This window comes from Rutidosis leptorrhynchoides, chromosome 5, assembly GCF_046630445.1.
Source record: "Rutidosis leptorrhynchoides isolate AG116_Rl617_1_P2 chromosome 5, CSIRO_AGI_Rlap_v1, whole genome shotgun sequence".
Lineage (NCBI taxonomy): Eukaryota > Viridiplantae > Streptophyta > Magnoliopsida > Asterales > Asteraceae > Rutidosis > Rutidosis leptorrhynchoides.
This window is the reverse complement of record NC_092337.1, coordinates 128612929-128636717: the sequence shown is the minus strand read 5'-3', so window position 1 is coordinate 128636717 and position 23789 is coordinate 128612929. Positions and strand designations below refer to the sequence as shown.

Genomic DNA, 23789 nt, shown 5'->3' with positions numbered 1-23789 from the left:
CCACTTTTTTCATATGGCAATCGTTATAACCATAACTATTGCGTCACAAACTCATATACTTTGGCATATGAAAAAAATTTAACGAGGTTCTTTATCGACCGTCAGATAGAAAACTATATGCGCAAAGATTATAAACTACAAGGACTACCAATGCAAAAAAATAAATTTAGAGACTATATGTCTTCTGAAAAGTAAAAAGAATTGAGAAGGGTACTGTACTAGCCAAAATCTGGTACACAATTAATCGGATCTAACAAATCGGATTCCATCCATTTGATTAAATCGGATTCAAAGCAACGATCAATCAACATTAACACTCTTCTTTATTCAATGGGAGTTGTAATCGAAACTGAAATTTGGGAAAACAATCAGTCACTATCCATTTTCATATTCATATCATGTTTACTCTCAATCATATGTTTACCTCAAAATTCAAGCAGGATTTCAACCGTCTTCGATCAATCACTCTCATCTTCATCATCATCATCATCATCTTTCCTTAAATTTCAAAGACGATTTTTCTTCTTATTCTGCCTCTCATCTGGTCAGCACTTGTCACCTGTATTGCTTATTGATTCAGATGTTGAACTGTATAAGTGTATAATAACTGTTTTGTTGTTGTTTTGATTTATTAGTAATGGAAGGAATGTGGTCAGTATTTGGGGAATATGAAGTAACAACATACTTGAATTTGAATAAGGAACAAATGATATTGTATCTCATTGTTGGTTCTGCATCAGCACTAGTTTTTGGAACTTGTTTAGGCGTAATATCTGATTTAATGTAAGTTTAATTATTGTTCATGTGTTGTTATTGTATACATGCTATTTATGGATGTAGTCGGTCGCGAATAAGGATTCAAACTTAATGGGTCCTGAAAAATTTTTCAGTACTAATTATATTTTAATGTTATTTTAGTGGTTGTTTAATTTTAAAAAAACCACAAGTTTAGAAAATATATTGGGTGCGAGTAGTTAAATATAGTGGTGTCCTATACATTATAAAAGAAAAACTATAAATTTAAAAAATATATGGGTCCTCCTGTTAAATTTAGTGGTGTCCTATACAATTTATAGAATATTTTCTATTAATAATTTTCAAAGTAGCGATGTCCCGTGACCCCACGGGTCACTACATAAACTCGCCCCTGGATGTAGTGTATTCATTATTATGACGTTTGTAATTTGCAGAGGCCGAAAAAAGGTCTGCTTGATGTTTTGCGTTCTGCATCTTTTTGTTGCTGTTTGCAAGATGCTGTTTTCACATTCTAGTATTTGGTTAGCAAGCGTTTGTCTTTCTGTAGCGAGTTCGATATATTTATTTGGTTTCGAGACGTGGATGGTGGTTGAGCATGAAAAGGTTTGCCCTTTCTTGTTTTTTCTTTTCTTCATAATTGTAATATCATGATGACGAAAATAGTCTTGATATGAGATCTGTTTTAGTTAGGGCACAGGCTGGATTCGTTAAATGAAATGTTTTGGCTGATGACGTTTTTCGAGTCTGCTTGTTTGATTGGGAGCCAAGTGATAACTAATTGGTTAGTTACCGGTAACGATAAGAAGAACATGGTTTCAACCTCGACTGCTACTGCGTTACTTGCAGTCGTTAGTATTGTTGCTATTACACGCGGATGGAGAGAATCTACGTCTGCTACTTTTAAGGAGTATCGGATATCGTTGAGAACACATATATTCTCTGGTAAATAACATTAACATATAGTAGTAGATGCATATAAACTACAAATTGATTTCTACTTGGGATTTGATTTTTCACATTCAATTGCAGATAAAAGAATATGGTTGTTGGGTTGGGCACAATCTTGTGTTCATTTCTCGATTGCTGCATTTTGGATATTGTGGGCCCCAACCATAGTGGTATGATTCACAGTCTTCCTTATATTACTGTTTGAAGCCATGATAAAGAGTAGTAGTTTACAATGTACCAGTAGTATTCTTTAAAATATGTAAACAGTTATTAACATTTTAGTACTCTTGTTTTGCCTAAAATCAGTAATATAGTATAGAAAGAACTAACACCATGTATATAGATTTTGAATGCACTTCATTTTAGGTAAAGCTTGTTATAGATTTGTAATGCATAGTTCCAAGCAAGGTTGGAAAAGTCGTGAGACAGTGACTAGTCGGTTGAGTCGGACGTTGACTAACGTTGACTTTTAGTAATATATGTGTTAAACATATATATTTCACATAAAATTCATCAAATATAAATAATTTCAGACGTAAATATTTTAAACATATGTATAGGGCACAAAATCTGAGTATACAATAATATGTAAATTTTGATCTAACTTTCTTGACTTTGACTGACTTAGACCCGAGTTAGAAAGACTCAGACTGACTTTGACTTGACTTTTTAGCATTGACTGACTAATTAGAAGTTTTTGGACGAAACGGGGCGGGCTAGTTTCAGAAAAGGAATCATTTTTTTGAATTATGGATAATGGATAATGTATTGTCTAGTGGTGTCTATATCGTTGATGTTGATTTCAGGCTGATGGACGGGAAGTTAATCTAGGCATGATATACCCGTGTTTGTTGGGAGCTAGAATGTTAGGAAGCACAATATTTCCATGGTTTATAAACGGACCGTTACCCCTTCGAACTGAGGATTGTCTCGTTTATGCATTCATCGTAGCAGGCATCGTTTTGTCTATAGTAGCTTATGACTATCAGGTACTTATTTTATTGAAGAGTAAGAGTATTACCGTGTAATAATTTTTGACACTTGATGGGTTGGTAATTAAGTTGAAAACTGATGCAGGAAATTGGAATTCTTGTTGGACTCTTTTGCCTATTTCATGCTTGTATCGGTCTTGTTTTACCTTCTTTGGCCAGATTGAGAACTTTGTAAGCTATCTTATGTATCTGTTCTCGCCTGTGAAGCATATGTAATAAAGGGGGCAATTACGACCCATTTACTCTTGCAATGGGTTTATTTAGGATATATTTTATCTTTAATGGATCAAATGAGTGGTATAAGAGATACTCTTATTGCTTAAAAAGAGACATGTCAACTAGGTTGATAGTAAGTTTGAATAAAACCTCCAAAATTAGTTTATTTACAACTTTATGTTGTCATTTGAACAATAAAAATTTGAATCCTATTTAACATGATTATTATCAATAGGAAGTGTTAACAATTTTGGACAAAAAAAGATTTTGTGTCAACCAAACTTTACTTGCTTTAATTAATAATCGTTTATACTGCAATCCCATTTTGACACAAAACCGCACGTGGGTATCCACCCATTTTGTCTCTGATATATAGATGTCTTATTTCTTATATCTAATCGAACAGAAATAACCTCATAGTCCTGCTGCTGTTTAATAAACAGGTACGTGCCAAATGAGCTGCGTGGAGGAATGATTAGCCTTTCTCTAGCTCCTGCAAATGCAGCAATTCTTTTATGCCTGATTCTGGTATGTGTGTCTCTTTACGTTTCTGCAAGGCTCGACTGATTTAGTAAATATATCGTCACTCTGAATAGGGTTTTAAATGTGCTACTACCTCCCTTCATCCCATTCAAATTCCGTAGCTCAACTTTGTCATATAGTTTAATAACATTTTTATCATATGGTTGCAAAAGGCGGTTTGATGACTAGCCTCACCCAATTCCAAGAAAGACGTTTAATAAGTCGGGCAATTGTCAAAAGTTGGTCAAATTCGGTCAAAAGTATACTTTTCGCCTTGTTCTAGTTTAAACGAAAATCCCAAGCTCATAAAAAAATTAGCTGGGAAAAACACCGACTTACAATCTTACATAGTCTATCCGTCTTGTTTGTAAATCGTTTATGTTTAATATATGTATATTTGAAATATTTATATATAATATATTTATATTTAAAAGTCAACGTTGGTAAACGTCCGTCTCGACCTAATCGACCTTTCAAGGTCCTGAATGACTTGTCTACGTTTCGTGTCTTTTTCAACCTTGATTTTCATAACTCTGCCAATTGTCCTTTTTAAATGATATCCAATAATAAAGTTGAAATGGAGGGAAAATGTGAGCTCGAATCTTTAATCTTATTTTATCTATCAAAGTATAAAAGTGATATCTACTTTTGCTGATATGCGTTGTTATATCTCAGAGGTGTTACAACGGTATCCTTGAGAATTCAACAATCATAGCGTTTGGTGCAATTGCGTTACTCTCTGCAGCTGGTTGTATGCATTTCTTGAAGCAATCTGGGAAACAATCACCCCATCAAAACTTCCACAAACATTAGGTGCATCGTGTTTAACCACTACTGACACAACAGCACATGTCGGTGGAACCTGTCCGGATTTAATTAGAAGATTAAACCAACTTGATATTAGAAAGTTATCATCAGGAACCGGACATGTAAAGGCTGGTGGGAGACAGATCAAAATATAGTTACTGGTGAGGGGTTTTGTGAAAATTCAGATGCCATAGCCGGTGAAACGTCATGTTTTTTGCTTGGTATTGAATTAAAGTGTATAATGAACTTTATATATATATATATATGCTATAGTACTATTAGATAGAAGGCTTTTTTGCTTAACTTATTAAAGTTTTTGAGTGTTAGTTTAGGTTCAATATGATCGAGTCAAATGCCATACTGTTCACTAGAGTATGTATTTGTCTTGCTCATATAAAATGATCCAATAATGTATTTTCAAATTTGTGAGTGACAAGTATAATGACCAAATTGAATACAGCTATTAAAACCTCTTTTTGAATATGAGTTATTATCTACTTATTTCATAATATATAAATACATATTTACATATGGTTATTCTTTAAGTAAATAATAAATCTTTTATAAGATACATGAAAGTAAAAATAGTTAAGATTCGTGGGGAATCTTTCTCAAAAACCCTTTACAGTTCGTAGATAGTGAATAATAATTACAATCTTCATAAAAAAAAAAAAGTTGTAGCTATATATAAATCATTTACAAAAAAATAATTTTAAAAAAAATGAATAATCAATAAATAAATGCTATTCAAACTCGAAAGACAAAGAGAACGTGATTATTTGTTGTAGCACGCGAAATGCTAGTGACTGGACCGTGAAAGTATACAAATTCCACACTCAAGCATCGACCAGTTTCTGCCAAGCACGCTCTAAACCAAACCAACCCACCAGTTAACGTTTACTAAAATAATATAACTTTGACGTTTACTAAAATGATAATAATCTTAAAAATAATATACCTTTGACCTTTTTTAGGAAAAATAATACATGAACACAAGAACTTAACAAAGTATCATTTCCCTAACTAGATTTCTTAGACTCGGGTGGTCGTTAATTATTTTAAAACAACATTATTTCTACAACAATATACACACAATTTAACTTGTAAGCAATGAACTTAAATTTCTGAAGTTGTTATGTGGCCACGTGTCCTAAGGCAATCGGGCCTCAAATGGAAAAAAACACAATTTTATCTACAACCGAAATTCGCCCACCACGTAAAATTAACACATGGTCCCCCAAAAACTATTCAATTGATTGATGCATTACAAAACAACTATATGAACTCTAATTTCCATCGTGTAACTTTGATTCCAGATTCATCTACTTGAATTTGTTCAAGTTCCAGGATACAAATGATCAGATTAAACATATATTGCTCTTTGCTTTCATGTCCAACTCAAAAAGTAAAAGATCACCAGAGACTTATCCGATTTAATGGCCGAAAATGGAACCGTAGTTCATCACAAAGGATTATCACCACCATGGCTTTAAAAGATGAAATGGATGGTAGATTTAGCAACCTACCTGGCCAGAGTTGGGAACCTGGCTTGGAAACCGCAGTCCCTTTCGAACAACGGCCGGTACGTATCTTCATAAAAGTAACAATTACTATTGTGTTACTTTGGTATGAATCAAACAGTTTTTGTTTTACTTCACATGATAAAACTATTATGTAACAGGTAAATGAGTATTCATCTCTGAAAGAAGGACCGTTATACTCGTGGGGCGAATTAAAACCGCCATCGTTTTTTGTACGGCTTGGAGGGCTTTGGTTGGTGACATTCACAGTTCTTGGTCTGCCAGTATCAGCTGCCAGCTTTAATCCTTCAACTGTAAGACAAATTAACAAGTAAATCGTAAATGTATCTAGCACATATATATCATAGTTTCTGGTCTTGTTTCTCGTATCAATATTACTAGATAACGCCATCTTGTTTCTATGCAGGATCCTATACGGTTTTGGCTAGCTGCAGGGACAGGAACGCTTTTTCTGGTATCATTAGTTGTTCTTAGGATTTATCTGGTATGTTCCCATTGATAGTGATCAACGAAATGCGTGCATTTGAAAAGATCGAAACTTAACAAAGAACATTCGTGTTTTGTTTGTGTGTGTGTGGCAGGGATGGAGTTATGTGGGTGATAGATTGTTATCGGCGGTGATACCCTACGAAGAGAGCGGTTGGTATGATGGTCAAATGTGGGTAAAGCCTCCTGAGGTGAGAAAACTATTCATAACTAGATCATTTGAAACACTTGATAACTAACATCAACAGTGTACTCTCCTCTACACAACTTCAACTTTTCAGTTTTTAGTTTCTCGTTTTGCGTTTCAGTTTTCAATTTTGTATTTCAGTCATTAGTTTCGCATAGCAGTTGTCAATATTGCGTTACAGCTTTCAGTTTCACGTTTCAGTTTCGATTTTCCAGAGTGCCATTTCGTGATTAAGTTTTGAAACGGAAACACGAAATTAAAACGTAAAACTGAAAGCTGAAATGCAAATTCAAATCTGAAATGTGAAACACGAGAGTGAAAAATGAAACCGAAATCTGTTACGCAAAACTGTAATCTGAAACACGTATATGAAAATTAAAACGCAAAACTGAAATCTGAAAACTGAATGGCTCTATTTTATTGCAGATTCTGGCCCGTGATAGATTATTGGGTTCATACAAGGTATCGACAGTTCTAAAAAAACATTATTTATTCAATTTAATTTATACAGTAACTGAATACATGCTGCAGTATTCCTACATGGAAGACTGTTTAGTTAACATAACATATGCAATAACGCGCATATTCATTAACATTAACATATAAGATTTGCGCAAAGATGACTGTTCTTTCGGCACTTTATTCTATTATGAAATATTAATGGTTATTTCTACCCGATACATAAATTGTTTTTCAGCCAGCTAAAAGCCGTCTACATTCTTATAGGTAAAACCAGTGATCAAATTGCTGAAACAAACGTTAGTTGGGACAGGTGTGTTACTTGTTACAGCCGTTTCATTGATCATTTTTGCCACCCCAGTAGAAGATTTCATCTATAATACTTTTGCAAGCAAAGACAACGTTGCAGCTACTAAGATCGGTGTGAATATGAGGTACACAGAACATTTATCTTTCTTTCAAATGTATATTATAATTATACTTTATAAATATTATACTCGTAATAGTTTAAGGCAGCACATTGGGCGGGTCAGACAGCTTGACTAGCTGGTGAAAACGAATACGGATTGGAATGGGTCATTTTAAAGTACAGATTGAAATACACTGGGTTATGTTGACATGCAAATAAATACATTAGTTACGGGTACAATATATATACTGTTAAAATTATTAAAAAAGATGATTTAAAAGGTTGTATGCAGTAGGACAACTGTAAATCCATTCCCTTTAAGCTAGTTTTTCAGTTGGCCCGTTTCAGATAAAACAAAACCCAAATCAACCAGTTCGGCAGTTCCTGAGTAGACGGGTCAAAATTGCTACTTTAATGTAACACATATTTTAGAAACTAAACTTTACTTATGAAAACTGATTTTATAGTAAAGAGGAGCTGTTAAGATTACCTCTGGACGTTAAGGCCGATGACGATTTAGCAGCTGCTGCAGCTGAAGCTGCTGATGGAAGGCCAGTCTACTGCAGGGACAGGTACTACCGTGCTCTAGCAGGCGGACAATACTGCAAGTGGGAGGACCTGCTCAAGTAATAAAAAACAGAAACGAACTCGCATTCATATGTTTAATTGTGTTGAAATTATATACAAATGTAAATGTATTTAGCAATTTTGAGACGCTAGTCAAACAAGGAAAGGATTACTACAAAGCCATAGATGTTGAAGAAATGAAGAACCGTTACATTAATGGACAGGCTTAAGATTATTAGCATGCAACTAGAACAATGTGACATTATTATAGACTTACATAATTATATATATAGCTTACAAGTATAATTTCAAGTAATTTTACATATTTTTGCATTAGGAGATATGCGGATGACATGATTTTGAAAATCTAAACTACATTAAAAACAGGAAAAACCTAAATTCAGAAGTGCTTCCATCTTTCATATGGATAAGCCTCCTACAACAGTAGCAGTTGCATGTGCAAACAGAACTATGCAATCTTTTCAAATCTCTTACTCATATGATTAATCTGCATAACTGGTTTCAAGTTCCTGAAATGGGATGACCAATTTTGTAGACGATATAACTCACTGGATAAGATTTAGCATATTCTATACAACCATGGTGCTGTATTGCATCTATTAAGGCAGGAATATGCATTCTTCCTACTTAAGTGTTCTACACCATCTGTAAACTTGAGACATTCTTCCTTCAAGTATATCTCTAATTGATTGCCTTTTTCTCTTGGCATGTTCGATATCTAAAGTTCGGTACGCAAGAGCTAGCAAGTAAACGGCTGGATGAACACTCCTGCTTGTCACATAAATTAGAGTAAATTACACTAATGGTCATTGTGGTTTATATCAAATAATATAACGATAATCCCTATCTATTAGTAATTGTAACTACATTGATCATCACTAACTTTCTACGTAACACACGACAGTAGTCCCTAAACTAACATCCGTTAGATAATTTCGTTAAGTAATTAACATGTGTGGGGCACATGACAGTAACATGGTAAATGCATCATCTTCTTCATCACATTATCAACATACCCTTTTCTTATCATAATTCTTCAAAAATCACTATTCTCTCAATCTTATTTGTCATAAAGAACTCCAAACTAAACAATATACAAATCAGCCTACACACCATACTTTAAATTTCAATTTTTTATTTATAAAATCATTATTAACACATGGAAGAACCGTTTAACAAACCCGCAACTCGCCAACTAAACTATTATTAGAATAATAATGGCAAACGGAACTAGATAACAAACCTAAGGTGATATTTTTTTTTTTGAAAAGCAAGATGAATTATATTCACACAAATAGTACAAGAGTACAATGGTTGTCAATTTGACAGCATAATACAACTTGAGACTACAATCTATACAAACAACGAATTGCACGAACACGAGATTAACCATCTAAACAAACGACTAAATTGCAAAGGAAGCAATTACACCACCAACGGCTTTGTAAACCAATTATGCCACTCACAACACCAGTGTTTATGTCTTCGCGAGATCCAATCAAAAGCGATTGCTTGAATTTCCATAAATAACGAAGGAACCGTCGTGGTCTTATTCTTGAATACTTTTGCATTCCGACATTTCCAAATCAAGTAACACGCAATCCAACACACCGCTTGCCATACCATATGCTTACTATCAGTAGCTGTCGAACCAAATGTACCTAGAAAAATATCGTCGAAGCCAAAGATAGCCGAACCATAACCCCACCAATTGAGAACTTTTAGCCAAACGTCTTTCGCGAATTGACAAGAGAAGAGGATGTGTTCCACCGACTCGATCCCCCCATCACAAACCGGGCACCGCAAACTATGTAAATCAATACCTCTTTTATCTAATTCGACCCTTACCGGAATTCGACCCCTTCTTGCTCGCCAAATAAAGATCTCAATTTTTTTAGGAACCAAGCGATTTCGAAGCGACTCAATGTAGTGATTCCCCCTAGATAAAAAGCTGCCATCGATCAGTTTAGACATCTTCTTAACAGAAAATATCTTGCTCGCGTCTAACACCCATTGCCACCCATCAGATTTGTCACGATCCATTGCGATGAACTGCAGCAACCCTTGAAGCTCTCTGAATTCTGCATCCGTACGCCCCGAGGGTTCACGGACCCATGTCCAGCCAGGTCCTGACCCCTCACCCGAACCTAAGGTGATATTACATAGTAGAAAGTGGAAGAACCGTACTCGACAGTCCACAATAGCAAACCTAAGGAAAACGACTTGCAACTAAACCAAAATTTCAGCAGATTATCACAAAATAATGCACATCCATATAACAGAGTATCGGATCAATGAACACAAATACGAATTTATTATGTATTATTCTTTATATACATTTGATCCTATGAGATAGAAGATGATGCATTTACCATGTTACCCTCATGTGAATGACAAATCCTAAGGGTTAACGCAATTATTTAACGGATGTTAGTGGAGAGACTATTGTCGTGCATCATGTATAAAGTCAGGGACGATCAATCTAATTACTAATTGATAGGGATCATCTATATAATTTGATGTAAACCACAAGGACCATCAGTGTAATTTACTACATAAAATAAATGAACATAGCCATATGTTGCAACAGAAAATCAAACAAGAATGTCCAGAAATTTCTTTAGTTATAGTGTCAGTATTACTGTGGTTAAAAACTAAACAAAATTGCGAGGCTGAATGAACGACGACTACCTTTCAGAAGGTTCAGTTAAGTCAACTCCATACCAATACCTCTGAGATGGTACAGTCCGTCCTTTATTATCTCTCCCATATGTCTCAATATACCAACTACCAATGTCATGTAAGCCACAACGAGGATCAAATAACCAGTACCTGATCATATAAACTTTTAAATGTGAAAAATGAACTCTATAAATTCCAGACCTACAGATTTCCAGATTTGATATGATACAAATTCCGAAACATACCAGTTATTAAGGTTGCAAAAATCGCTACTCGGGGAGTACTCTGTCAGGACTTTTTAGGGAGTACTCGGATGTTGACCAGATTTGACTTTGACCAATTTCGACCGAGTTTTGACAAATTTTCCAAGTAATCCTGAGTTTGACCGACTTTTCAATGAGTTTTGACCAAGTTTGAGGAGTTTTCGCCGAGTACTACCCGAGTTGCAAAAACTGAGTACTCGCCGAGTAATTCTGAGATAAGTTATGGCCCTTGCTTGGTGGTAACCTAGCTCTAGTGCATCTACATTCACAGACAGAAGCCTTATCTCCCAGTTGATACCAATGCATATGTTTCACCTGACATTAATTTAAACGACATCCATAATGTATATGTGTGTCGATGTGTAGTTGTGTAGTTGCAGAAGACGTTTGGAGTTTGGACAGATACTAAACGAAGAAAAAAAAGAAATGGAAAACGATAAGAATGATGCACACCAGTAGTGTCCGATGAATCATAATCACGTGAGTCTTTACACCACAATTGTTAAGCACAAAGCAAGACCCTTCTTCACCGCTAGTCCCTAATCCAATTATGGTTCCCAAAGATATCTTAGATGCAACTGCATGTTCCTCAGGATCAGTATCGAACTCTGCCCCTGAAAATATATGGTCTTCATGTAAACAGAGATGAACATGAATACGATCCTCACAATCTTCATATGACACACCACTTGTGTGACTCTTTGGCAGGACCCTATTTGCCACAGCCACAAGTTTTCCTGATACATGCAACTCCAGATCCTTGTATGCATCACGCGTGTTATCGCTTGAATCGTTATTTCCGTAGTTCACTTCCAAACTCACACTTTGTGATGATGACACGTGTGATAATTCGAGAAACTTTTTAGCTATGCATACTTTACCAAAAAGGTCCCTTCCGGAAACCAAATGCAGGACCTCTGGGGTCCCGGGAATAGACCTTACGTCGGCTTCAAAAGAGTCCGGAAGAAAGTCAATTGACTCGATGACGGGACCATAGTAAGCGGCATTTATGGCGGAATAAAAATCGTTCTCGAGTACATCAAAGTAGCCAGTTCCGTCTACTGTTCTTCTCTCCGATACAATATCATTGATGGCGTATCTATACCATTTTAACCATTCAACAACTTCCATCTGCTTCTCTGTTGCTTCAAAGGATTCACATGTGTACATTTTGAAACCTGATTTTGCGCGTTCTTGGACTACTACTTTTTGCGAAAGTAGATATCTATCGTAGTGAGCTCTTTTTTCAGTATCCGACAATATCTGCATTTAATTACACAGAACAATCAAGCTCCCTTTTGATCCTTAACACTAAAGAAAGTTTGTTACACCAAGTAGCATATGTTTGACTAAAACACCTTAATGTATCAAGGTTGCCTCCGAATCCCAAAAAAAGATATAAACTTTAAGGTATTTTGAAGGGCATATCGACGCACTTGAAGGTTTCAGGTAAATATTGATTTAGTGTTTGCTTCTAATAGTTCTTGGTATACAACCACTAGCTTTTAGCGGTTGATGTTTGGACATGCCGGACATTCTGATTCGCTTAAGCTATAGACTTAATACTCCTTTTGACATTCTTCTACATTATGAGCTAATAAGACCTCCTACCAGATGTAGAACATAATATCACGGATAGTAACGTACTGCAACTTTTTTCACCGGATAAGGTTCCCTGTTCGGGCTGAGTATTTTTACTCAAACTTATGAAGCATAACCGGGTTATAGTGTGACCATTTCCGATCCCTTCTAGGCCACTCCAAATATGCTGATAGTGAGGTTTGAACATGAGACCTCGCGACCTCTTGCGAGAATATCATGACCAAAACCACTACGTTATGGTAACTCCCATTGGTGGTAGAACTTGAACATAAATTTATACACATTCTATACATTTTTTGCTGACAATATTGATCCTTATCGTTGAACATCTAAATTAATTTCTTGAACTTAACGACACCCATTTAGTTTCAAATTGATTTTAGATAAATAATGATCTGGATATACGAAAAATATAAGTAACTTGTTAATAAATGCATATTGTGCAAACCTTCACCATTTTGGTCATATCTCTTTCATACGACTCCGATTTAATTGATTTAAAATCCTAACCGTTCGTAACTCAAAGGGCTACAAAATACTGTACATTACTTACTTAAAATTCAGTGGGGGCGGTTGCCTCCCTGCCCTTGATAAATTCCGCCCATGCGCGTAGCTAAGCGTCTTTGCGCCGAGCGCGTATACCCTTTAATTTGCAAATGTAATTCGCATATCACACTGCACATTATGTATCCATGCTGCATGTCATATCCGCATAAGGGTATATCCGTTTACGTTGGGGTACGCCTATACCATTAGATGCGGCTTTTGACTAGTTCTTGTATTTAACTTGTCGGTCAAGGATAAGATCTATCCTGATTTGGTTTCCTTAATTAATGGAAGCTGGTTACGGAAATGACTACACAATCTAGGGTTGTATTCTAATACAACTCTACTTCCTAGCCAATAAATACAAGCCCCATAAACCTTAACGTTTTACACATACATCATAGCATACATATTCTTGTACAAATCTTAGTTCTTACAAACGCTCTCTACCTCTTTCTCAATGCTTTCAGGTATGTTCCATAAACCTTGAATCCTTCAAACCTTCGGCCACTCAATCTAGTATGCTTAATCCTTGGCGGGCATAACATTCGGTCACCCGACCAGAATCTTCCATATTTCGGTCTGGGTTACCCACGACAACAGCCGGAGGTTCGAATCCTGTTTTGTCCTCAAATCATAATTTGCACTCAATTATGTTTACCTTTAACCCGTAAAAATATGTTTGATCACCTCGTCACTCCTAGCTAATAACATTTTTAAGTAATGCACAAGCACTAACAATTTCTAGTGATCCAATCCTATGTTATACATATTTATACTACAAGTTATCTCACTCTACCTTCACTCTATCTTGTAAGATGTCAAATTACCATTTCAAACAAACTGCGCTTAAATAGAACAAGCATCACGTAATAATTTAATCTATTTACAAATGATTAACAAACTAAAATTCCGACGTATTAAACTGAAATAATTCCATTACCTGATAAGCTGCGAGAATTTGAACAAATCGATGAGAATTCGATAATCCATGAGGCGATTGAGCAAGATCAGGATGAGTTTCCTTGGCTAATTTCCGAAACGAAGCTTTGATTTCTGAAAAGGAACATGATTTAGTAAGCCCTAGGAGGTCATAAGCGTTCTTACCGGCCAATTCATGCGGTTCAACCGACTCAGAACTAGTACTCAACTGTTTATAATTAGTATTACGATTACGATTACGAGTTAGATAATATAGGAAAGTGGTGGAGATGTTGTGATACGTGTGCATACGAGATGAAATTGATGAGTTGTAGCCACCGTAGTGGTAGTGGTGACGACAGTATAGGGTGAGAAAAGTAGAGTAGGCACCGTGAAAGGCCATTTTTTAACGGCAGTTTGTACGGAAGCGACTCCAACAAGGAGAGGTTGTTAGTGACATTTTAATCGTGACTTCATTCTGTAGTGTAAATTTGTAACTTGTGGAAGAAAAAAAATACCATTTCTTTGTTTTCCATTTTTTTTTAGCTCACAACTTCATTATTTTTAGAAATAATTACGCTATTGGTACATTTGTTAACATTTTTATCACAACACCTAAACTTCTATTTTTGCGTCGTTGATACCTGTGATAAAACAAGAGCCAAATCAACCAGTTCCTGAGTAGACGGATCAAAATTGCTACCATAATGTAACACATATTTTAGAAACTAAACTAAACTTGTGAAAACTGATTTTATAGTAAAGAGGAGCTGTTAAGATTACCTCTGGACGTTAAGGCCGATGACGATTTAGCAGCTGCTGCGGCTGAAGCTGCTGATGGAAGGCCAGTCTACTGCAGGGACAGGTACTACCGTGCTCTAGCAGGCGGACAATACTGCAAGTGGGAGGACCTGCTCAAGTAATAAACAACAGAAACGAACTCGCATTCATGTGCTTAATTGTGTTAAACTTATATACAAATGTAAATGTATTTAGCAATTTTGAGACGCTAGTCAAACAAGGAAAGGATTACTACAAAGCCATAGATGTTGAAGAAATGAAGAAAGGTTACATTAATGGACAGGCTTAAGATTAGCATGCAACTAGAACAATGTGACATTTCTATAGACTTACATATATATATATAGCTTACAAGTACAATTTCAAGTAAATTTACATATTTTTTGCATTAGGAGATATGCGGATGACATGATTTTTGAAAAACTAAACTACATCAAAAACAGGAAACACCTAAAATCAAAAGTGCTCCCATCTTCCATATGGATAAGCCTCCTACAACGGTAGCAGTTGCATGTGCAAACAGAACTATGCAATCTTTTCAAATCTCTTACTCATATCATTAATCGGCATAACTGGTTTCAAGTTCCTGAAATGGGATGACCAATTTTGTAGACGATATAACTCACTGGATAAGATTTAGCATATTCTATACAACCATGGTGCTGTATTGCATCCTTCCTACTTAAGTGTTCTACACCATCTGTAAACTTGAGACATTCTTCCTTCAACTATATCTCTAATTGATTGCCTTTTTCTCTTGGCATGTTCAATATCTAAAGTTCGGTACGCAAGAGCTAGCAAGTAAACGGCTGGATGAACCCTCCTGCTTGTCACATAAATGAGAGTAAATTACACCGATGGTCATTGTGGTTTATATCAGATAATATACCGATAATCCCTATCTATTAGTAATTTATACCTGGCAAACGGGTCGAGATGGGTCGGGTTGGGTCAAATATCAAATGGGTTTTGGTCTAAACGGGTCATGGGTCGAAATGGGTCAGAATAAAAATGGGTCGAACGGGTTGGGTCGAGACCCGGGTCAGGTTGGGTCAAGACCTGAGTCGGTTGGATCGCTCCAGTAAAATTATTCTTATTTGTATTTTCTGACGTATTTCTTCCGAACACGCGCCCCGAAAAAGGCACGTCGAAAACGCGCTTAAAAAAAGGCGCGTCAAAAACGCGCTTAAAAAAGACGCGTCGAAAACGCGCCTCAACAAAGGCGCGTCGAAAATGCAGGAAAACACGCGTAGTAAAAGCGCATAAAAAAACATGCAACGAAAACGCACGTCGAAAACGGGAGTTGAAATCGCGCCTCAAAACCGGGCATCCAAAATGGGCGTCCAAAACGCGCGTCCAAAACAGGGGTCGAAAACGCGCGCCGAAAACACGCCTCGAAACCGAGAGTCGAAAACGCACGTCTAAAACGGGCGTCGAAAACGCACGTCCAAAACGGGCGTCGAAAACGCGCGTCGAACCCGGGCGTCGAAACCGGGCGTAGAAAACGCGCGCCGAAAACGCCAGTCGAAAACGCGGGTCGATACTGGAGGGTCGAAACCGGGCGGTGTGTTTCGGGCGCCGAACCCGTGCGTCGAAACCGGGCATCGAAAACGCGGGTCGAAACCGGGCCCCGAAACCTGGGCGTCAAAAAAGCGAGTTGAAAACGCGGGTCGAAACCGGGCGTCGAAAAAGGCGGGTCGAAACCGGGCGTCGAAAACGTGGGTCGAACAACGCGCGTCGAAAACGAACGTCGAAAAACACACCTCGAAATCGCGCATCGAAATCGCGCATCAAAATCGTATCTTTTGAAGTAAACCCGTTTGGGTCTTCAAGTAATTTTCAATTATGTGATTTGACCCATTTAGGTCTTGAAATAATTTTTGATATTATGTGCTTGGACTCATTTGGGTCTTCAAGTAAACCCAATGGACCCATTTTTGAAGCTTTGGTCTTGTTTTTGCCACGTCTAATCATCACTAACTTTCTACATAACGCACGACGGTAGTCCCTAAACTAACATCTGTTAGATAATTTCGTTAAGTATTTAACATGTGTGGTGCACATGAGAGTAACATGGTAAATGCATCATCTTCTTCATCACATCATCAACATACCCTTTACTTATAATCATTCTTCAAAAATCACAATATTCTCAATCTTATTTGTCATAAAGAACTCCAAACTAAACGATATAACATCAGCCTACACACCATACTTCAAATTTCCATTTTTTATTTATAGATCATTATTAACACATGGAAGAACCGTATAACAAACGACAACTCGTCAACTAAACTATTATCAGAATAATAATAAACGATGGCAAACGGAACTAGATAACAAACCTATGGTGATATTACATAGTAGAAAGTGGAAGAACCATACTCCACAGTCCACATAGCAACCCTAAGGAAAATTACTTGCAGCTAAACCTAAATTTCAGCAGATCATCACAAAATTACGCACGTCCATATAACAGAGTATCGGATAAATGAACACAATTACGAATATATTATGTATTCTTTATTCTTTTATATACATTTGATCCTATGAGATAGAAGATGATGCATTTACCATGTTACCCTAATGCGAATGACAAACGGTAAGGGTTAAAGCAATTATTTAACGGATGTTAGTGGAGGGACTATGTATAAAGTCAGGGACGATCAATGTAATTACTAATTGATAGGGATAAATGTAAACCACAAGGACCGTTGGTGTAAATTACCTCCATAAATTGAATGAATATAGCCATATTTTGCAACAGAAAATCAGACAAGAATGTCCAGAAAGTTCTTTAGTTATAGTGTCTCTATTAGCGTGGTTAAAAACTAAACTAAATTGCGAGGCTGAATGAACGACTACCTTTCAGAAGGTTCAGTTAAGTCAACTCCATCCCAATACCTCTGAGATGGTACAGTCCGTCCTTTATTATCTCTCCCATATGTCTCAATATACCAACCACCAATGTCATGTAAGCCACAACGAGGCTCAAATAACCAGTACCTGATCATATAAAAATTTAATTGTGAAAAAATGAACTCTATAAATTCCAGACCTACAGATTTCTAGGTTTGATATGATAATTATTCCAAACAACAACAACAATACCCAATCCCACGAATGTAGGGTATGGGGGAGGTGGAGTGTAGACAATCATTCCTCGTACTCTAGACTAGAAGGAAATCCCTACTCCACTTGCGGGTATAGAACCCGCGACTAGATAAGATCGTCCCTCCCTCTACTCGAGAGCCAAGAGATTGCTTCCTAAAGGACCTCCGGCCAGAACTGCTCATCCAAACGAAATAATTCGGACATATGTACCTGTAAGAGTTATGTGCGCCTAGGGAGATGCAACCATACGAGGTAGCCATAAAAGAAGACTAGTATAGTAGTGATGCATATCAGTATGACAGATAGCTTGAATAATATAATGCGCAGAGATATGAGAAATCAATTAGACATGCAAAAAAAAAAAAAAAAAAAAAAAAAAAAAAAAAAAAAAAAAAAACATTTACACATACACACTAACACACCCCACATATGTATATGTATACCCCCACACACACATAAGCATATATCAATACTTATACCTAAACATGTATACATATAGATACAAACGTAGGTATATATACAAACATACATATACATACATACACCTAGATACATATACATACATACATACATATACGGATACAAACATATACACACATAAATACACACATACATACACCTAGATACATATACATGCATACATACACGGATACAAACATATACACAGGTACTTATATAACCTAAAAACACACACATAGGTACAGAGGCATATACACGTATACATATAAACATAGGTACGAAAACCTATACCTAGATACATAAACAGACCATCGAATAACCTATAAATACGACGGGGAAATATGTAGACAAAAAAAAAAAAAAAAAAAAAAAAAAAAAAAAAAAAAATATATATATATATATATATATATATATATATATATATATATATATATATATATAGTTATAGTTATGTTATCTATATATGGTTGTAAAATAAATATATATTACACATTAAAAAAAAAAAAAAAAAATTAAGATTGCAGAAGTCACTACTCGGGGAGTACTCAGTCGAACTTTTTAGGAAGTACTCGGATGTTGACCAGATTTGACTCTGACCCATTGAGTATTGACAGATTTTCCGAGTAATCCCGAGTTTTGGTCGAGTTTGACCGACTTTTGAATGAGTTTTGACCAAGTTTGAACGAGTTTTTGCCGAGTACTCCCTGAGTTGCAAAAACTAGTACTCGTCGAGTAATTGTGAGATAAGTTATGGCCCTTACTTGCTTGGTGGTAACCGAGCTCTAGTGCATCTACATTCACAGACAGAAGCCTTATCTCCCAGTTGATACCAATGCATATGTTTCACCTGACATTAAACAAAATCCATGAAGTTCACCACCTATGTATACGTGTGTCGATGTGTAGTTGCAGAAGACGTTTGGAGTTTGGACAGATACTAAACAAAGAAGAAAAAGAAATGGATAACGATAAGAATGATGCACACCAGTAGTGTCCGATGAATCATAATCACGTGAGTCTTAACACCACAATTGTTAAGCACAAAGCAAGACCCTTCATCACCGCTAGTCCCTAATCCAATTATGGTTCCCAAAAACATCTTAGATGCAACTGCATGTTCCTCAGGATCAGTATAGAACTCCGCCCCTGAAAATATATGGTCTTCATGTAAATTGAGATGAACATGTATACGATCCTCACAATCTTCATTCGACATGTCACTTGTGTGACTCTTTGGTGGGACCCTATTTGCCACAGCAACAAGTTTTCCTGATACATGCAACTCCAGATCCTTGTATGCATCACATGTGTTATCGCTTGAATCGGTATTTCCGTAGTTCACTTCCAAACTCACACTTTGTGATGATGACACGTGTGATAATTCGAGAAACTTTTTAGCTATGCATACTTTACCAAAAAGGTCCCTTCCGGAAACCAAATGCAGGACCTCGGGGGTCACGGGAATAGACCTTACGTCGGCTTCAAAAGAGTCCGGAAGAAAGTCAATTGACTCGATGACGGGACCATAGTAAGCGGCATTTATGGCGGAATAAAAATCGTTCTCGAGTACATCAAAGTAGCCAGTTCCGTCTGCTGTTCTTCTCTCCGATACAATATCATTGATGGCGTATCTATACCATTTTAACCATTCAACAACTTCCATCTGCTTCTTTGTTGCTTCAAACGATTCATATGTGTACATTTTGAAGCCTGATTTTGCGCGTTCTTGGACTACTACTTTTTGCGAAAGTAGATATCTATCGTAGTGAGCTCTTTTTTCAGTATCCGACAATATCTGCATTTAATTACACAGAACAATCAAGCTCCCTTTTGATCCTTAACACAGAAAAAAGTTTGTTACACCAAGTAGCATATGTTTGACTAAAACACCTTTAATGTATCAAGGTTGCCTCCGAATCCCAGAAAAAGATATAAACTTTAAGGTATTTTGATGCGCATATCGACGCACTTGAAGGTTTCAGGTAAATATTGATTTAATGTTTGCCTTTAATAATTCTTGGTATACAACCACTAGCTTTTAGCGGTTGATGTTTGGACATGCCGGACATTCTGATTCGCTTAAGCTATAAACTTAATACTCCTTTTGACATTCTTCTACATTATGAACTACTAAGACCTCCTACTAGATGTAGAACATAATATCACGGATAGTAACGTACTGCAATTTTTTTCACAGGATAAGGTTCCCTGTTCGGGCTGGGCGGGCTGAGTATTTTTACTCAAGCCTGTGTGAAAATTTCCGATCCCTTCACCTAAAATATGCTGATAGTGAAGTTTGAACACGAGACCTCTTGCGAGAATATCGTGACCACAACCACTACGTCATGGTAACTCCCATTGGTGGTGGAACCTGAACATAAATTTATACACCGTCTATACGTATTCTATACATTTTTCGATGACAAAATTGATCCTTACCGTTGATCATCTAAATTAATTTCTTGAACTTAACGAAACCTACTTAGTTTGAAATTGATTTTAGATATATAATGATCAGAATATAAGAAAAATATAAGTAACTTGTTAATAAATGCATATTGTGCAAGCCTTCACCATTTTGGTCATATCTCCTTCATACGGACTCTGATTTAATTGATTCAAAAGCCCAACCGTTCGTAACTCAAAGGGCTACAAAATACTGTACATTACTTACTCAAAATTCAGTGGGGGCGGTTGCCTCCCTGTCCTTCATAAATTCCGCCCACGCGCATAGCTAAGCGTCTTTGCGCCATGTGCATGTACCCTTTAATCTGCAAATGTAATTCGCATATCATACCACACAGTAAGTATCCATGCCGCATGTCATATGCGCATAAGGGTATGATCGCGTATGTTGGCGGGGTACGCCTATACCATTGGATACGGCTTTTGACTAGGTCTTGTATTTAACTTGTCGAATAAGGATAAGATCTATCCTGATTTGGTTTCCTTAATTAACGGAAGTTGGATACGGAATGGATTACACAATCCAAGGTTTGTATCCTAATACAACTCTACCTCCTAGCCTATAAATACAAGCCCCATAAACCTTAACGTCTTGCACGCACATCATAGCATACATATTCTTGCACGAAGAGCGCTCTCTATCTCTTTCTCAAGGCTTTCAGGTATGTTCCATAAACCCTAAATCCTTCAAACCTTCGGCCACCCGACCAGAATCTTCCATATTTCGGTCTGGGTTATCCACGACAACAGCCGGAGGTTCGAATCCTGTTTTGTCCTCAAATCATAATTATTGCACTCAAATATGTTTGCCTTTAACCCGTAAAAATATGTTTGATCACCTCATAACTCCTACCTAATAACATTTGCAAGTAGTGCACATGCACTAACAATTTCTAATAATCGAATCCTATGTTATACATATTTATACTACAAGTTATCTCACTCTACCTTCACTCTATCTTGTAAGATGTCAAATTACCATTTCAAACAAACTGCGCTTAAATAGAACAAGCATCACATAATAATTTAATCTATTTACAAATTATTAACAAACTAAAATTCAGCCGAATTAAACTGAAACAATTTCAATCACCTGATAAGCTGCGAGAATTTGAACAAATCGATGAGAATTTGATAATCCTTGAGGCGATTGAGACAGATCAGGATGAGTTTCCTTAGCTAATTTTCGAAATGAAGCTTTAATTTCTGAAAAGGAACATGATTCAGTAAGCCCTAGGAGGTCATAGGCGTTCTTACCGGCCAATTCATGCGGTTCAACCGGCTCAGAACTAGTGCTCAACGGTTTATAATTAGTATTACGATTACGAGTTAGATAATAAAGGAAAGTGGTGGAGATGTTGTGATACGTGTGCAGACGAGATGAAATTGATGAGTTGTAGCCACCGTAGTGGTAATGGTGACGACAGTATAGGGTGAGAAAAGTAGAGTAGGCACCGTGAACGGCCATTTTTTAACGGCAGTTTGTACGGAAGCGACTCCAACAAAGGGAGGTTGTTAGTGACATTTTAATCGTGACTTCATTCTGTAGTGTGAATTTGTAACTTGTGGAAGAAAAAAAAATACCATTTCTTTGTTTTCCATTTTTTTTTTTTAGCTCACAACTTCATTGTTTTTAGAAACAATTACTACATGTTAACATTTTTATCAATGCACCTAAACTTCTATTTTTGCGTCGTTTATATTTGTGGTTTCATCATGTTACATGTTTAATACCCCGACCTATGTAACACCCCAACCTAACATTCGTTAATTTTTAATGGATCACCCCTCACATGATCCACTCATGTGAGAGTAATTCTCGTCACTTAATTTATTTCACTTCATATAAAATGTCAGCTAGTTCATTATACCCACTGTAAGTTCACCATCAATATTATTGTACTTAAATTCATGAAGAACCTTAATTTGAAGATCACCATTAATATTATTGTGCGGATTGAGAAATCAAAGTGTTTTTTTTTTGTACGATTGGAAGTAACAACATTCAGTTTAGATCGATTAACAGTGGAGATTCTAGGATTAAAACGCAATGGGCTCCCGAAATTTTTTTCACTACTAATTATATTTGAATGTTGTTTTAGTGGTAATTTACTTTCAAAAATTTAAAACTCGAAAATATATGGCGTCCGAGCATTTAAATTTAGTGGTGTCGTAAACATTTTAAAAGAAAAACTATAAATTTGAAAAATATATGGGGCCGTGCGGTTAAATTTTGTGGTGTCCTATACAATTTAAAAGGTATTTTCTACTAAAAATTTTCAAACTAGTGGTGTCCGGTGACCCACGGGTATGCAAATAAACTCGCCACTGTCGATTAATCAGATCAAAATTCATGTATGTTTATGAGATCTGATTACAGGAATGTGATCTACAATCAAAACCTAAGCTCGTGACTATTCAAATCAATTTAACAACAACAAATCAATGGCGAATTTAATCGTGTTTGTCACTAACCGATTTGAGCTTCGGAACAATTCGGAATCATTTTCAGAAAAGTAAAAATTCAGAAGTGTTCGTTATCATCTAGTGAAACTCTCTGTAAAAACTCATATCAATACATGAAGAATCGAGCATGAATTTCGAGGTCAGAGTTTCGAAGAAAAAGTCAAACGAACTGACTTGGATCAAATTCGAGTTCTGTGTTTTGATTTAGGCTATTTTAATGATTCTCGAGTGTTATGTGGATGATTTGAAACATATCCCGTGAAGGATTCGTGTTCTGAAATGATCTAAATTTCGATTTTAGTTTTTGATGCTATTTATTGAAACTGCTATTGCTACTGTTAGTTGAGGTTTAATAATAGTAATAATTAGTAAAGAAAATTACAAGCTAATAGAAATACAGTGGGGTAACGCTACACTAAAATGCAAAATTTAATTTAAAGAATCAGCATCCCATTTCTTTATTAAGAATTCAAATTTTCACTAGTACATACATAAATGAAGCTGAATGAGAATGTTGATTATATATATGTACTAAGTTCAAGTGTCCATAAAAGTTTG

The 23789-nt window shown here is 36.3% G+C and overlaps 4 protein-coding genes across 4 annotated transcripts; 2 read left to right on the top strand and 2 right to left on the bottom strand.

Moving 5' to 3' along the window:
* Positions 1-244: 244 nt before the first annotated feature.
* Positions 245-4501, top strand: LOC139847968 (uncharacterized). The gene is made up of 9 exons (XM_071837708.1): positions 245-544; positions 636-783; positions 1191-1359; positions 1443-1698; positions 1786-1874; positions 2511-2693; positions 2782-2867; positions 3356-3440; positions 4110-4501. Exons 1-9 carry the CDS (start codon positions 331-333, stop codon positions 4245-4247), a joined length of 1368 nt encoding a protein of 455 aa, XP_071693809.1. The 5' UTR covers positions 245-330; the 3' UTR covers positions 4248-4501.
* A 986-nt stretch (positions 4502-5487) lies between these two features.
* LOC139847942 (protein CONSERVED IN THE GREEN LINEAGE AND DIATOMS 27, chloroplastic) lies at positions 5488-8199 on the top strand. Its single transcript, XM_071837678.1, has 7 exons — positions 5488-5823; positions 5923-6075; positions 6189-6266; positions 6364-6459; positions 6882-6917; positions 7182-7348; positions 7791-8199. Exons 1-7 carry the CDS (start codon positions 5596-5598, stop codon positions 7951-7953), a joined length of 921 nt encoding a protein of 306 aa, XP_071693779.1. The 5' UTR covers positions 5488-5595; the 3' UTR covers positions 7954-8199.
* Positions 8153-14338, bottom strand: LOC139847941 (uncharacterized). The gene is made up of 5 exons (XM_071837677.1): positions 13948-14338; positions 11310-12119; positions 10839-11171; positions 10603-10743; positions 8153-8679 (listed from the first exon to the last, which is right to left on the bottom strand). The coding sequence occupies exons 1-3, from the start codon at positions 14326-14328 to the stop codon at positions 11028-11030; spliced, it is 1335 nt and encodes a 444-aa protein (XP_071693778.1). The 5' UTR covers positions 14329-14338; the 3' UTR covers positions 8153-8679; positions 10603-10743; positions 10839-11027.
* A 646-nt stretch (positions 14339-14984) lies between these two features.
* On the bottom strand, positions 14985-22326 carry LOC139847943 (uncharacterized). Its single transcript, XM_071837679.1, has 5 exons — positions 21859-22326; positions 19285-20094; positions 19061-19146; positions 17592-17732; positions 14985-15549 (listed from the first exon to the last, which is right to left on the bottom strand). Exons 1-5 carry the CDS (start codon positions 22231-22233, stop codon positions 15405-15407), a joined length of 1557 nt encoding a protein of 518 aa, XP_071693780.1. The 5' UTR covers positions 22234-22326; the 3' UTR covers positions 14985-15404.
* Between the last annotated feature and the right edge of the window lie 1463 nt (positions 22327-23789).